Source organism: Helianthus annuus, chromosome 7 (genome assembly GCF_002127325.2).
Source record: "Helianthus annuus cultivar XRQ/B chromosome 7, HanXRQr2.0-SUNRISE, whole genome shotgun sequence".
NCBI classification, from domain to species: Eukaryota; Viridiplantae; Streptophyta; class Magnoliopsida; order Asterales; family Asteraceae; genus Helianthus; species Helianthus annuus.
The window spans coordinates 117,410,960-117,425,276 of NC_035439.2; the positions used below are offsets into that span (position 1 = coordinate 117,410,960).

The following is a 14,317-nucleotide window of genomic DNA, read 5'->3' on the forward strand; positions in this document are numbered from 1 at the left end:
GTGCGATTACAAAATTTCATAGGGGCGATCGAGATTTGACGACGAATATAACACTACTTTTTCTTTTCTCAAGGGGTGCGGCCGCCCACCTTGGGGCTGCCATAGGTCCGCCCCTGGTCTCGATATGTAAGCTTAAGGCTCAAAACTCTTATAAAATGAGAGAGTTTTTAGGCTCGAATTGGGCTCAGCCTTGTTTAAGCTCGACTTGTTTCAAATAACTCACAAACAACTCGACTCATTTACACCTTTAAGTTGTTTACCCGTACGGCTACGGCTATTGGTACTCAGAGATGAAACAGAAACAGAAATACAAAATAAATTTCAATGGTGTAGGACTGTAGGTTGTAACATGCAAGAAACAATCTAACAACATTCATAGAAATCTAAAAAAAAATTGAATCTTGGTTTCTTTTATAACATATTAAAATGAATGTTAATCTAACAAAACGAACAATTTCCGGTTTCTATCTTCTTTAAACCCCTACCAAAACACCTACAGCTAAGAACAGAATCATCAAATGGATCAAAAAAACTCGAAACTATGGTAGTCCCAGTAACTAAAATGAGATCAAAGGATTTACAGATTGAAAAATTAGAACTTTTTATCAACTGTCATCTGGGTCGTTTAAGAATCTCGTCATTGAGAAGTTTTGTCACTGCTTGTTGATCGCTTGAACCCTCCTTACTCAAAACACTCAAAAACGCGTTTAACTCCTCTAAATTCGCCTTTTTAAACAGGCCTGAAATGACGGTATCAGTTACTGCAGTCAATTCTTTGTTTTGGGTGGCGTTGGGAGTGTTTGGCTCCTGAATCTTTAACGGGCTATGAAAAGGCCGCGGTTCCCAGTAATTTGTGCATATCCGATTCTTGTCTATCGACTGGATACCCTGCCAACCCGACATCAAACAATCTTGTTAAGGTATATAGAGCTAAAAAAATTAGGGTTCAGGGTTTAAGGTTTAGGGTTTACCTGCAAGATGGCAGGTGATGAAAAACCGAACATTTCCATGCCGTCGAGACTCCGGGGAGGCTGCAAAGGAGGAAGATTTGGTTTCTTTAACTTATGTTGCTTTGAGATCTCTTGATTCACTCTCTCTCTAACCATTTCCCAACATCTTACTGCTGACATATGAACAAAAACTTCACTCGGATCCTTCTCCAACGAAACCTAGAAGAAAATAAATGTGTTCAAAAAATTCAAAATCATAAAACTGCATTGTTCAAATAGGAGTGCAAACGAGCCGAGCCTTATCGAGCCTGAGCCAAGCTTGAGCCTAAAATAAAGCTCATTTATTTATCGAGCTCGAGCCTGGCATGTGAAGCTCGTCAGGCTCATCGAGCCGAGCCGACGGTTCGTTTTAATATTTAGTTAATATTTAATAACATTTACCCCTTATTTAAAGTTGTCTAGTAAACGAGCCAATCCGAGCTTATTTAAACTTGTTTACGAGCCGAGTCGGAACCTAAAAATAAGATTGTTTAATTAAACGAGCCCGAGCTTCACTTATCAAGCTCGCGGGCTTAGACGAGTCTATTATTATATTATTTTTATTTAATATATTGATTATTATATAATAAACGAGCCGACTCGGGCTAGGCTCGGCTCGTTCGCACCCCTTATTTCAAAGCTGTTGAGATACAACCTCTGATGTATAGATGACAAGTGAAATAAAATTAGTAGATTAACTAGAAATGTTTTCAATTACCATAAATAGAGGTCTATCCTTTCCCGCGTCAACAATTTCCGAAACGTAGTAGCACGTTTCTGTAGGATCTAACATGTTTATATACTTGACCCGGCTCTTAAAACCTGCAACACCACAAAATATTCAAAATCACATTCTTCATGAGTACAACAATAACTGATGGAACAAGTTTTACTAGGGCTGCAAACGAACTGAACGTTCAGCAAACAGTTCCAAACAGTTCGTGAACCGTTCGGCAGGAAGTTCGTTTGTGTTCGTTCGTTTAGTTAAATGAACGAAGATGAACAGAGGCCGCGTTCGTTCATTTATGTTCATGAACGTGTTCGTTTGTATTATATTTTATTTTATTTAAATACTTCAAAATTCTAAAAAAATAAAATATTTAATAAGTATCAGTGTATTATATATTCTGTTCATGAATGCTTGTTTGCATTTGTTTGTTTTCATTTGTGTTCATGAATGTCAGCTTGCGTTCGTTACCTAAAATTAACAAACGAACATGAACACGTTCATTTCCTTAATGAACGAACATGAACAGAAAATCTAGTTCAGTAAGTGTTCATGAACAGTTCGTGAACACATATATTTCCTTAACAAACCAACACTAACAAGGCCTTGTTCGTGATCGTTCGGTTCGTTTGCAGCCCTAAGTTTTACAGCGTGATGAATTGTACCTTTAGGGTAAATAGCACGAGTGTCACACCATAACTTTCCCGATTGGACCACACCAAACTCCAGCAGCTCAACATTGCAATTTATCCTTCTGACCACTTTAGCGATCCGAGGACCCTTTTGTCTAGTGGGTTTGTCCGCGTTGGTTTGTGTGTTGTTTCCCGATTTGGAATTTGCATATAATCCAATAATTATAACTTTTTCATCGGTTTTCGGTATTTGCTGCAACACCCCCCCTGCATTTTCCTCACTTACGTTATTAGACCCTTTTGTAATCGAGAGATCGTGTAGTTTGTTAGAAGGACCCGTATCTTTTGACTCGGGGGCATCTTTTTTCACTTGATCTTCACTTTTGTTGGCTTGATTAAGTGGTTTTAACGAGCCGTCACCCTCATCGTCACTAAGCATAATAACATCTTTATGTGAAGATTCATGTGCGATTATCGATTCCTTTGATTTCAATAAATCTTGGGCCGTTTCCTGTCCCTTTTGTTCTTTGGTCGGTGATTCAGAAACCGTACACGGTTGTTTACTATCTTTCGATACATAGGAAGATAGCGAAAGTCCAAGATCAAGTTTCGCCCATCGGTAAATCGCACTCAGTTTTCCCTCCAACGCTTCAACCAACATAGCTAAATCTTTGATGTCGTGTCGAAGAAGGAAAAACTTTGAACCCCAAGCGCAAGAACAAAACTGTTTTGCGTGATTTAAGCATGAGTATTTGTCGGGTGAACAATGATGGCAGCCTGCCGCTGATAGGTGCAAATCGAAGTAACAAACGCTGCATTCTCTCTCACTTGTGGCGTCGAAATTTGCCTCCATTCTCAATGCCTGTGTTGTGTTGCAAAGGAAATCCCTCCTCACACGCTCGATTTCCACACGCGACTGCCATATTGCGTGAAATTTTGAATTAGCAAAAAGGAAACATTATTTGGAAAAAAGTAAAATGCCATTTTCGTCTTGAGGTTTGGCCAGTTTTGCGACTTTCGTCCAAAGGTTTGTATTTCCGCATCTGAATCCAAAAGGTTTGAAATCTTGCCATTTTCATTCGACTCGTCAACTCCATCCATTTTTCTCCGTTAAGACAGGGGTATTTCCGTCTTTTTTTGTTAACTTAAAGGGCAATGCGGTCTTTATCACACATCTCCAGCGAGTTTACATAAAGTGAAAAAGACCGAATTGCCCTTTAAGTTAACAAAAAAGACAGAAATACCCCTGACTTAACGGAGAAAAATGGATGTAGTTAACGAGCCGTATGAATATGGCAAAATTTCAAACCTTTTGGATCCAGATGCGGAATAATAAACCTTTGGACGAAAGTCGCAATACTGAACCTCAGGGACGAAAATGACATTTTACTCGTTGAAAAAGATTTAAAATTTTAAAACTTCTTATTTCCAAGAAAATGAGGTATGATTTGACTCATGGTCAATGAACAGTTTAGTAATATCTTTTTTCTATTACCTTAAGTGTTTGCGTTAGGATACCATCTTTCCCACAAACGTCCTTCCATCGTAAGTTATCGGGAGTGTGTTTTCTGAGCAAATTAAGTTCCCAATGAGCTTTTACAGCGTCTCTTGCAGCTCCAAGCAACAACTTATCATGAGAAATCGACGTTTTTCGGGCCTGCTCACGATATAGCTCAATGGCATTATGACCATGCGGTAACCAGTCAACGGGCGCAACGTTCACAGCTTCCGCACAGTTGAACCCACAATTGAACCCCGAATGATACGCTCGAGGAAACGTCACAATGAACTCCCCTGGATTCTGTACGCACCGGAAAACCGGAACCCCTTCGGATTTTAGTATGGATGGTGAAAGTTGTGTCACCTGAATTACAACCAACACGTTAACTTATACATTATTATTATTATTCAATTAAAAGTTAAAACTATAAATAACTTTCAAACAGATATATTTCTCACAAGTTTGTGAAGCAAGTCGGGTTGTTCGGCAAAAAGATCGGGTAAATGCTTTCTCATCGCAGCCTCCAATTTTATGGCGTCTTTTCCAGGTACACCGTACCACATCTTCGAAGCACCGAAATGCATGTAGTTCATTGAATATAGATGATGATCTTCAACGTGCTGTTATTAAAATAAGATACGGGAAAGATACGAAAAGAAAAAAAATTAAATACTATACCATAAGTCCATAACTATTCAATGACTCGTGCAATAGAAGCAAGATCGACTCACCCAACAGAACGATGAAAAACACATTCCGATGTACAACCACGGGACTAGAACACCAGATATATCACTGCTCTCGTAAGAGAGGAGTGACCCTGGAAGCCTCGGTAAGTTATTTAAGTTCCAACCGGATCTAACGTACTTTCCATCTGACCCCGGAACTTGACGTGCCTCTTTTGGAAACCCGCTGCCAAATGTACCGGTTTCCAAGTCAGCACCGTAAAGCACCTACATTGTCACAAGAACCATATTAAACCCTAAGCAGTTAATGCGTAAAATATCGGACATCGGTCAAGGACCGATATTTGAGATATAGGTTATCGCGGTGGGATATTGGTAGTTTTAATATCATGCAGAATTTATATATATAGCAATCTAACACTAACAATTCTGTATACTCTCCGACCATTAACAAATTAACCTTTTGCAACTTGCAAAACACTAACATGAACACTAACCATTAATATTTAAGACTTATAACACTAATAGCCGCAATAAGAAGAAAGGCGAATGGTAGAACTAAGAAGAAAGGTACTGAATATCAGTGATGTATCGGTCAAATATCGCCGATAATATCAGTACCGATATTTGACACTGATATTTTACATGGATACCGATAACCGATATATCGGTGATATATCACCGATATTAACTGCCTAGCCTAGTAGAGTAGTTTTCGCCAACAAAAGATGCCAAATTTATCAATATAGAGGTGGCAAACAAGTGGGGCGGATAGGTAGCGTAAAGGATCAAGCAACTTTAGAGCAATTTTCGGCAACAAACTCTTTTTAAAATTTTGTGTGTGTAATTAATGTAATCCAACTTCTTTTCTTTTGATATAGCTATTAAATAGGTTTTACCTTTAAATACACTTTGGATGACTTTCGACGATTTGAGACATTCACATGTATCTTTTTTAGTTAAACATTTTAGGGTTAAATGGATTGAAACGCCACGTCTACTTAATGGTACTGTTAATTTGATAAATTGTCTTTTTGGTAATTAATCCAAAAACATGTTTTTAGCAATATACCTCGATTTCTTCGGTGGGTCTCTCTATCATACGCCAATATTCACCCTCTATATTTTCTAAAGAGGGTTCCCACTGATCCGTAGTTGTTTCATTTCTTCGAAAATACTTATTCTTGAAATCATCTGCGTACTTTTGAAACTCCTTAAGAGTGAACCGTGGACCAGGTTCAAAACCGAAATCAGGTTCAGGAACCACCACCGTATTAACAGGAGCTCCGGCATCCGACCCATGGGTCTTTTGATCCAACCCTAATTTCATGCATCTTCTCTTTTTCCCTTTCTTCGGGCTATTTGATCTCAACATTTGGCTCAACGAACCCCGCTTTTGAAGTTTGTCAACCCTTTGGACACGAGTCGCAAACGTTGAATTTTCCCATAAATTCTTTTCCTTAAGTGCACAAGCCGGTTTCCATGATGGAGGTGGTACTATACGACAAATGCCATACGCTTCAGCTTTATCGCGAATGCTTGAAATGTACTTTAGAGTATCTTCAAACTCCTGTTAGTCAATTAAAGTCATTTACAAATATAATCAAATATCAGATATTTTGAGTGTTCGATAATTTTTGGTTACCTCTTCGGTCGGGTAAAATACAGGCGCCTCAAGAAGATCGGGCAATCGAGCTTCTTCAGGACGCCATCTTGCTATAACCTGAAAACAAAAGATTTAGATTTGAGCATAAATAATTAGATAAATCGTTAAAACCAAACGTTAAAGAACAAAGTCTAACAAATTGAGTAACCTTTTGGCAGTTATGACACTCTTCACATCCACGAATAACCCCCTTAGCCATCGGAGCGCTTGAAGTTTGTTCCTGAACCGTTACCGTCGAGTCAAGCAATATTTTACAGATAGTCTAGAATACGAATAAATATTTTGAGACCAACCTGTTCAGATTCAGACTCGTCGCCTGAACTGCTATCAAATCGGCCATGATTTACACCGGGTCTGGGCCTAACCAACCGCTTAATCTTTTCAATATCACCGGGCTCGACACTTGGTTCCTGCTTGACCGGTTGCGGTTCAGACGCACTAGCGGAAACCGAATTAGACCCGACTTTGCTGTCGTCGACCCTTTTTAGAGAAAAGGCTGCGAATGGCTCGAACCCGGGTGGAATTGAAGGAATATCTATGTTCTCTTCTTTGACATGATGCCGGATGAACTTGGTCCCCAACATGGATATTCGTCACAAAATCGAGATTCTCCGATGTTTTGAATAAATTGTCTGCATCGTAATCAAGTATAAGAAAGACTAGTATATCCAGCAAGTTTTTAATAATTAAAGATTTTATCTGTTCATCAATTGTATTTTTGGTGTTCAATAACTTTAAGAACACAATTACACTTCATAAACCATGATCCAAAAGCGCAATAAAAATCAAGCGCCGATTGAGTCACCGAAAGGACCAATTAATAACGGAAAAAGAAATCTTTCAAGTCTCACTATGGCGGACCGGGTCGGGTCGGATCAGATCGAAAATATGTATAAAAGTTCCAAAGAGATGAATATTACCCCCAAAAAAAGAGGTAAATGTTCTTTAACCAAATGCAGTTCAATCCCAGATGTTGAACATAATTCCAAACTTCAAGAACCCTAAAAAGGGAAAAAAATAATAATTAAAAACTGATACTCAAAATCATCAATCAGATTACTATTTGCTACAGATCTGATCAAACAAGAGCTAACCCATATCCCCAAACTTACCCAGTAAACATCAATCAATCAATTTAGGGTTACACACCAATAATTGACAAAAAACAAAACAAAAGCAGTACTGACTCAGACCCCAAAGTTGACCAGGTCAAAATCCCTAAACCCACAAAGAAAAAAGTGGATCAAGAAAAGGGTTTCACCCAGAAAAACACAAATCACATGAACACAAGATAAAGATTACAAATTACATAAAAAAGACCAATACCCAGATACCACACAACCTTCAAACACATCTAGATGAACTAAAAAATAAATCTTTATATATAAACATATTATAACATGACCTAAACCTAACCCTAGATAACATCAAACATCACAAGTTCACAACTTTTTTACCTGGGTAGACTTAATTAGACAAAGTTTTTGTGGGATGATATCAAGAACATCATATGGATGAAAATCTGAGGTGGGTTTGTTTGGATTTTAATTCTTGAAAAACCAAAAAAAAAAAGAAAATCTTGAAAATGTTTTTTACAACAAAGGTACTGGTCCAACCAACTTAAAGTTTTTGTAGGGGAAGCATTAATTTAATCAGATCTTTAATTACCTTTTAATTGTGTTAGACCATGGATATGTTCTTTGATTCAAGAAAAGTCACAAATTGGGGGTAGAAATTGGGATTGATATTATGAAAATCGAATTGGGTGGTGTTTTTAATACTTTTTATTATTTATTTTATATTTTTGTTGATTTTATTATTTGGGAAAGTTTTTGGTTTACCTGTGTTACTTGTGATTATGAAGACGCGTGAAGGGAATTGAATCTTTCTTGTGACGGATAAAGGGTTTGGACAATACTCCAAATGTATCCTCTTTTTTGGTGGAATTGGACGGTCAAGATTGAGCCATGGTCCCAATGAGTTTCATTGAATATAAATGTTGTGTAGCCATGTGCAATACCATGGGCAATATATGGTTTAAGAATCCAAGATAAAGAAAGGGGTTATTTATTTTTCTTAAAGGAATAAACAAAGTTTTTATAGAGTAAGTTACAATTTTTTTTGGCTATGTATTTAGGTTGTTATCAAAGATATCATCATCATCCCTTTTAGGAAAACTAGAAAGGTAACATGATAGTGTAACTAATAAACTTTCATTTAGTTTTGATTGTTTTCCGGTGCTAGTGATAAAGTACTGGTGGGCCCATAAGGTTTTCTAAACGTGTCACCATTTATCGGTGGAGTGATCTCAAATACTTGATAAAGATTTTTCGGGTTCAGTTTGATTGTTCGGGTCGCGTATTAAAAATGTAAATACCACTTGGTTCAAAAAAGTATGATTACATAAAAGCATATTTTATTTGCATATATACTCGGTGATTAATACAGACCCGAAAGCTCTTATAAATAATTAACCCTAAGGGAGTTTTTTTTTTAAATCAAATATAAGCCAAAAGAGATTGATTTATACATATTGGTTATTAACCATCCAGAACATAAAAAAGATAAGAGCTTAAGGAAAGATGCTTAGCGTAACAAGCATTGATCCACCTCCTTTTTGGTCAAGACAAAATCACAGTTAATATCTTCGGTTTCTCATAGTTAAACCTTGTTATTTTAGTCAAATTCTATTTTTGGGCACGAAACATTCTTACTTTTGTGGGACAAAAATGAGAACATAAAGACTATGGTAGATTTACAACACGAGTGTGTCATCCTATCTGGCTACTTAACAAACTTTTTTTCTTTCTCCTCTTAGCTATTTAGCAAATCATCCCCACACATATTGATTCACCTACTGCAAACTTAAAAATAAGAGTGTAAGATGTTGGGATTCGTATCTTTGTTTAAAAATTTTATTCAATAATGGAAGATGAAAATATACGATTTGTAATAAGACATATCACAAATCTTCCACATGAGCCGCTTGCAAGTGATCAAGAAACCAAAACAAAACAATATGGTGTTTTAAGAAACCTAACCTTTTAGAGAACTGAAACTTGCTATCGAAGTGGACGATTGAATTTTCAAAGATTCCTCTAACGATGTCCAAAAGCGAGACAATCCAACTCAAGTAGGTACTAGCCAATAACATGAAACTTCAAGATCCAAGCTTGATAAAACCCTGAAACTCGTCCCACTAGCATGGTTAGGGTCAGACACATGCGAATTTTCAAATTCTCTCATAACAATGGCACATGAGGAGTGGTACTCAAACCTTGTAATTATAATGCTCCTTTGTGGAACCCTAATCTAAATCCCATTGGGTTTATTTTAAACCTATGGAAATCTTAAAAAACCAAGATTTCCTAGCATTCTATACATACAATGATTTAATATATACACATACACAAGTTATAGATTTGTATCCTACACAGGATGGATAAAAAAATGATGTAATAAATAAATATTTATAACAAATAATTACATATTATATTACATTTAATAATGGAAAAGTACATATTAATGTTATAATTATAATTTACAAATATATTAACACAAATTACAAATCTCTAAAAACTTTTTTGTAACCAATATTGGATGTTCTTACTCGTAAGATTTTATCAACCATTAACAGTTTAAGTTCATCTCAACTTTTGACCCTACAAAGGCCACGTACAAACTAGGGATGGGGATCAGTATAATACTTGTACCCATACCCGTACCGAAAATATTGGTACCGAATCCGAACAAAACTAGTACCGTATCAAATATTATGGTCCAAGTACGTGTATCGGTACCTGTATTTCGGTATGATACCTGCTTTTGTACCACTTTGTATTTTTTTTATCTTTTGAGCACTCGTTTGTGTATTAAATAGGTAAAATCGGTACGAGTACCAATACAGCACGGTTACCTAATAAAGGTAAAATTGGTACGAATAGTAATACAATACGAGAGTTAAATATGTAAAATCAATATGAGTACCATAGTCCCATAATACCAAATAAAGCATAATATCAAGTTCATTCGTAAATTTAATACCAATACCATTTTTTATCCGTATCGATACCGAAAGTAACGAACACTGAAATCAATAAAACTAAATACCGATACATGTACCAAATAGCCAAAATCAGCACGGGTAACTGTATGGGTACGGGTACGTATATTTGGGAAAAAATCACATCCCTAGTACAAACCATGGTAATTTAAAAAACAAACTAGCTATAGATAACTATTATTTATATCACGAAACATACAACAAGAGAAAATTGTCTTCTTTGATCTCGTATATTACATTGAGGCTGCATAAACGATACAATATGAATATGAAATGAAAATATATATGTCTTTCTTTAAATTTTTTAGAATTGTTTTTGTCTTAAGTTATACGTTTTTTTATATAATCTAAACATATTATTAGATTTAACAGTAATGTTGTTATTAAAAAATATTATCTGCGAAGATTTGAAATCATAAAATTAAACTTAAAGATCATAACAAAAATTAGTTTATAGATAATATAGGTATGTATTTAAATTTGAAACTATATCAATTATCAAAAAATTTGATATTGAAAAATTTGGTATCCATTATTATAAATTAGGAAATAACTATTTATATATTTATAATAAGTGATATTCATGTATTAATTATTAAATAAACATATTAATAAGAATTAAAAAAATTATGAGGTTAAAGAAAAATGTACAACATAACATTAGTTGTAATCTTTATTAAAACTTAAATGTGTGTGTGCCTATTAGAGAGTGAGAAATGGGAGAAAGAATATTAATTAAATCTTTAGATTTAATACCATATATATCACATACCTACTACTATTATTATTATTATTATTATTATTATTATTATTATTATTATTATTATTATTATTATTATCTATAAATTATAATAAATCAAAACCATTTTAGACCACATAACTTTCTCTTAAACATCTAATTGTCACGTGGTAATGTATTGTGAGGCATTTACTGAATTTGAGTGGTAAAGAAAACATGGGTGTTCAAGACTTTTTCTCTCCCTACTATTTAATCATGTATCATCTATTCTCTCAATTAAATTCGAGTTTCCTAATTACTAATCCATTTCCTTTCAATCTTTTTTTTTTTTCTTTTAAACCTTAAATCCAATTAAATATTTGTTAACATTCAAATAATTGTGGTCAACGTTTATTAACATTAAAAAAATGATTAACATTCAAATTTCAAACTCCATTAATTTTGGCTACATTTATTATTTTTTAAAAATTGCCAGTGAATTTTGTTAATATAGTAAATTTATATTTTGTAGATAGTTTTGTTATTTTAAGGTTAACAAAAAATAGTTAATAAAAGAAAAATATTTCAATAATATCTATAAATTATAATAAATCAAAACCATCTCACGTGGCTTTCTCTTAGAAATCTAATTGCTACGTGGCAATGTATTGTGAGTCATTGAGTAAATTTGAGTGGTAAAGAAAAAAAAGATGTTCAGGACTTTTTCTCTCCCCTGCTATTTAATCCCGTATTATCTATTTTCTCAATCAAATTCGAGTTTCCTATATTACTAATCCATTTTCTTTCAATCTTCTTTATTTTAAACCTTAAATCCAATTAAATGTTTGTTAACATTCAAATATTTATGGTCAACGTTTGTTAACATTCAAAAAAAAAATTGTTAACATTCAAATTTCAAATTCCATTAATCATATTTATTATTTTCTAAAAATTGCGAGTATAATTTATTAATATAGTAAATGTATATTTTGTAATAGTTTTTCTATTTAAGGTAAATTAAGGTTCATTAATTGTAACTAAAAAAGTTTTTTCTTGATTTAAAAAATAATAATTCGACGTAACTATATTTTTTTGTTTTATGTAAGTACATACATTATTGTTTTGTTTTACTTAACAAGTTAATATATATTGTTTAAAAACATAAATAAACTATTCCGAGTCTTGATTTCTTAAGGTAGGGTAGATCTTCCAGAAGATCATACTGAAGCCGGAAATATATGTCTTTATCACGTAGCTCCGTAAGGACGTTTTCGTCAAAAACTAACTCGACATGCGCATCTCTTACGTGGACATGTGATATTGCATGGCCCATAACTATCATCCTTCAATTCTAATTATAAGAAGTATTTTCTTTATACAGCCCGTGTAACACACAGAAACTTAAACTAGTAACAAATAAATAAAAATCTTAGGGGATAAATGACATGATAATAAGTGTTTTGAACTTGTGTTTTCTCACATCACTATCCTATTAAATAATAATGTTAAAAAATTAGACTTTTAGATATTTAAAATAAATTTAATTATAGATATTTCAGGGAAGGAGTTGGATACAAAAACCCTTTTTCCTACAGTGTAAAAAGTCATAAAACACCATAATTTCAACCGTAAAACACACTCAAAACCTACAAATAACATAATGAAGATTACTAAAACACCATATTTGTGGGTTTTGTGTTGTGTTTTGGATGATAAGGCTTTGATTATTGAATGACTAACATTAGTGTGTTTTATGTTGATTACCCTGTTGTGTTTTATATTCATAGTTCTAGGATGGTGTGTTTGCAGTTTTTATGGATTGTTAGGGTGTTTTATGCATTGTGCACTTTGTAGGAAAAATGGACTTTGTAGCTAAATTCCACACATTATATCAATAACCATATGAATTTAATATAAAATTAATTATTGATAGTTATAATTTATGATTTTACCTATCAAATTTGAAAAATAGTAATTATATGCAAAATAATAATAAAAATATGTGGTACCAAAATCAAAGTTTTACTTCTTAATATTTTATATGTGCTTATACATTTATAATGGTAATTTAAGTTAGTTTAGTTTTCTTAAAAAAATATTTAAAGAACTCAGTATACTATAATTGAATTAACTAGTTACATAAAAAATACCCACTTAAAGAAAAATATGTTTAAAAATTAAATTAACATAATTTATAAATACGACGTCAATTTGAAACATGTGTCAAAAAATTGAATTATATTTTATTTAACTCAATTAATATATCAATTTATTGAACCCGTACAATACACAACTTTAAAAAGAAATAGCTTTTTATTACTAAATGTATAACAATAGACCTATTCAACCTGTGTTAACACGAGATTTTAACATGTATAAGAATAAGTTAGGGTCACTTTTCGCCAATTTTAGTTTTTCTGTTTCTCTCTCTTATATTAGATAATGATGATGTTAAAAATAATATATTTTTAGATATCTAATATAAACTAGTAACTTCGTCCGCGCACGTTGCGGCATGGATATTACATAAAATTGTAATTGAGGATTCCAAGTAAAACGTAAACCAATTTGAGTTCATAACGTTAATGTTTGAGATCCGTGTAAATATCAAACGGATGAATTATTGCTCGCCTTCTATTTAACGGTTCATGCGTGTTGAATGATATTGCGAATGAAAAGGGTTAGAGAGGTAAAATTAGTATATAGTTTGCCATTGTTGATTTTGTTATAAAATGTCATTCATATGTTATATTAATTATTGTAACAAAAGTGAAGATTGTCGTTAAGTGTGTACAAGATATTAAGTTGGAGGTCTATCTGTGTAAAGGTAGAAAGTTAGAAGGGTTTATGTGGAAGTATGCGAGGATCGCGATGAAAATAAGGAAAGCTGGAGGGTGCTAAGTGTAACTTGTTATTATGCCAGTATATAAAGCTGGCTAGGGTTTCACTATGCTCATATAAAGCTGGCTAGGGTTTCACTAACATATGGACCCGTTAGCATTCTAATAACATATTTTAAGCATAATAACCTTTATGGGCATACATGCTGGAGGGTGCTAAGTGTAACTTGTTATTATGGAACTCGGATATACTGGCATATTCAATATTGGAACTCGGATTGTTCTTAGGATTTGCGCTTGTTCAGGATCTGAAACCCTAACTTAGGGTTTGTTAGATTATTATTATGTGCAGATTATTCTTCTGGTCTGATCTAGTAACCCTTGAAGGTTACGATTCAGATCTGCTTAAAGGAGGGAGTTAAACGCCATTGTAAGATCGTTCTTGCTCTTTGATTCATTGTTTTTATTACTGTTTTGCTTTACATCTGTTGAGTC

At 33.7% G+C, this 14,317-nt stretch overlaps 1 protein-coding gene across 5 annotated transcripts; it reads right to left on the reverse strand.

The window, feature by feature from the left end:
* Window positions 1-378: 378 nt before the first annotated feature.
* LOC110868296 (putative lysine-specific demethylase JMJ16) lies at window positions 379-8,183 on the reverse strand. 5 transcript variants are annotated; one of them, XM_022117424.2, is made up of 13 exons: window positions 8,043-8,183; window positions 7,122-7,202; window positions 6,495-6,833; window positions 6,350-6,421; window positions 6,181-6,258; window positions 5,608-6,105; window positions 4,581-4,802; window positions 4,308-4,469; window positions 3,844-4,212; window positions 2,382-3,264; window positions 1,708-1,811; window positions 972-1,169; window positions 379-888 (listed from the first exon to the last, which is right to left on the reverse strand). In XM_022117424.2, exons 3-13 carry the CDS (start codon window positions 6,783-6,785, stop codon window positions 613-615), a joined length of 3,153 nt encoding a protein of 1,050 aa, XP_021973116.1. In that variant the 5' UTR covers window positions 6,786-6,833; window positions 7,122-7,202; window positions 8,043-8,183; the 3' UTR covers window positions 379-612. The 5 variants fall into 5 exon arrangements, with proteins under 5 accessions (XP_021973116.1, XP_021973117.1, XP_021973115.1 ...); XM_022117425.2 differs by lacking the exon at window positions 8,043-8,183 and adding an exon at window positions 7,870-8,014; XM_022117423.2 differs by lacking the exon at window positions 8,043-8,183 and adding an exon at window positions 7,659-7,806.
* Between the last annotated feature and the right edge of the window lie 6,134 nt (window positions 8,184-14,317).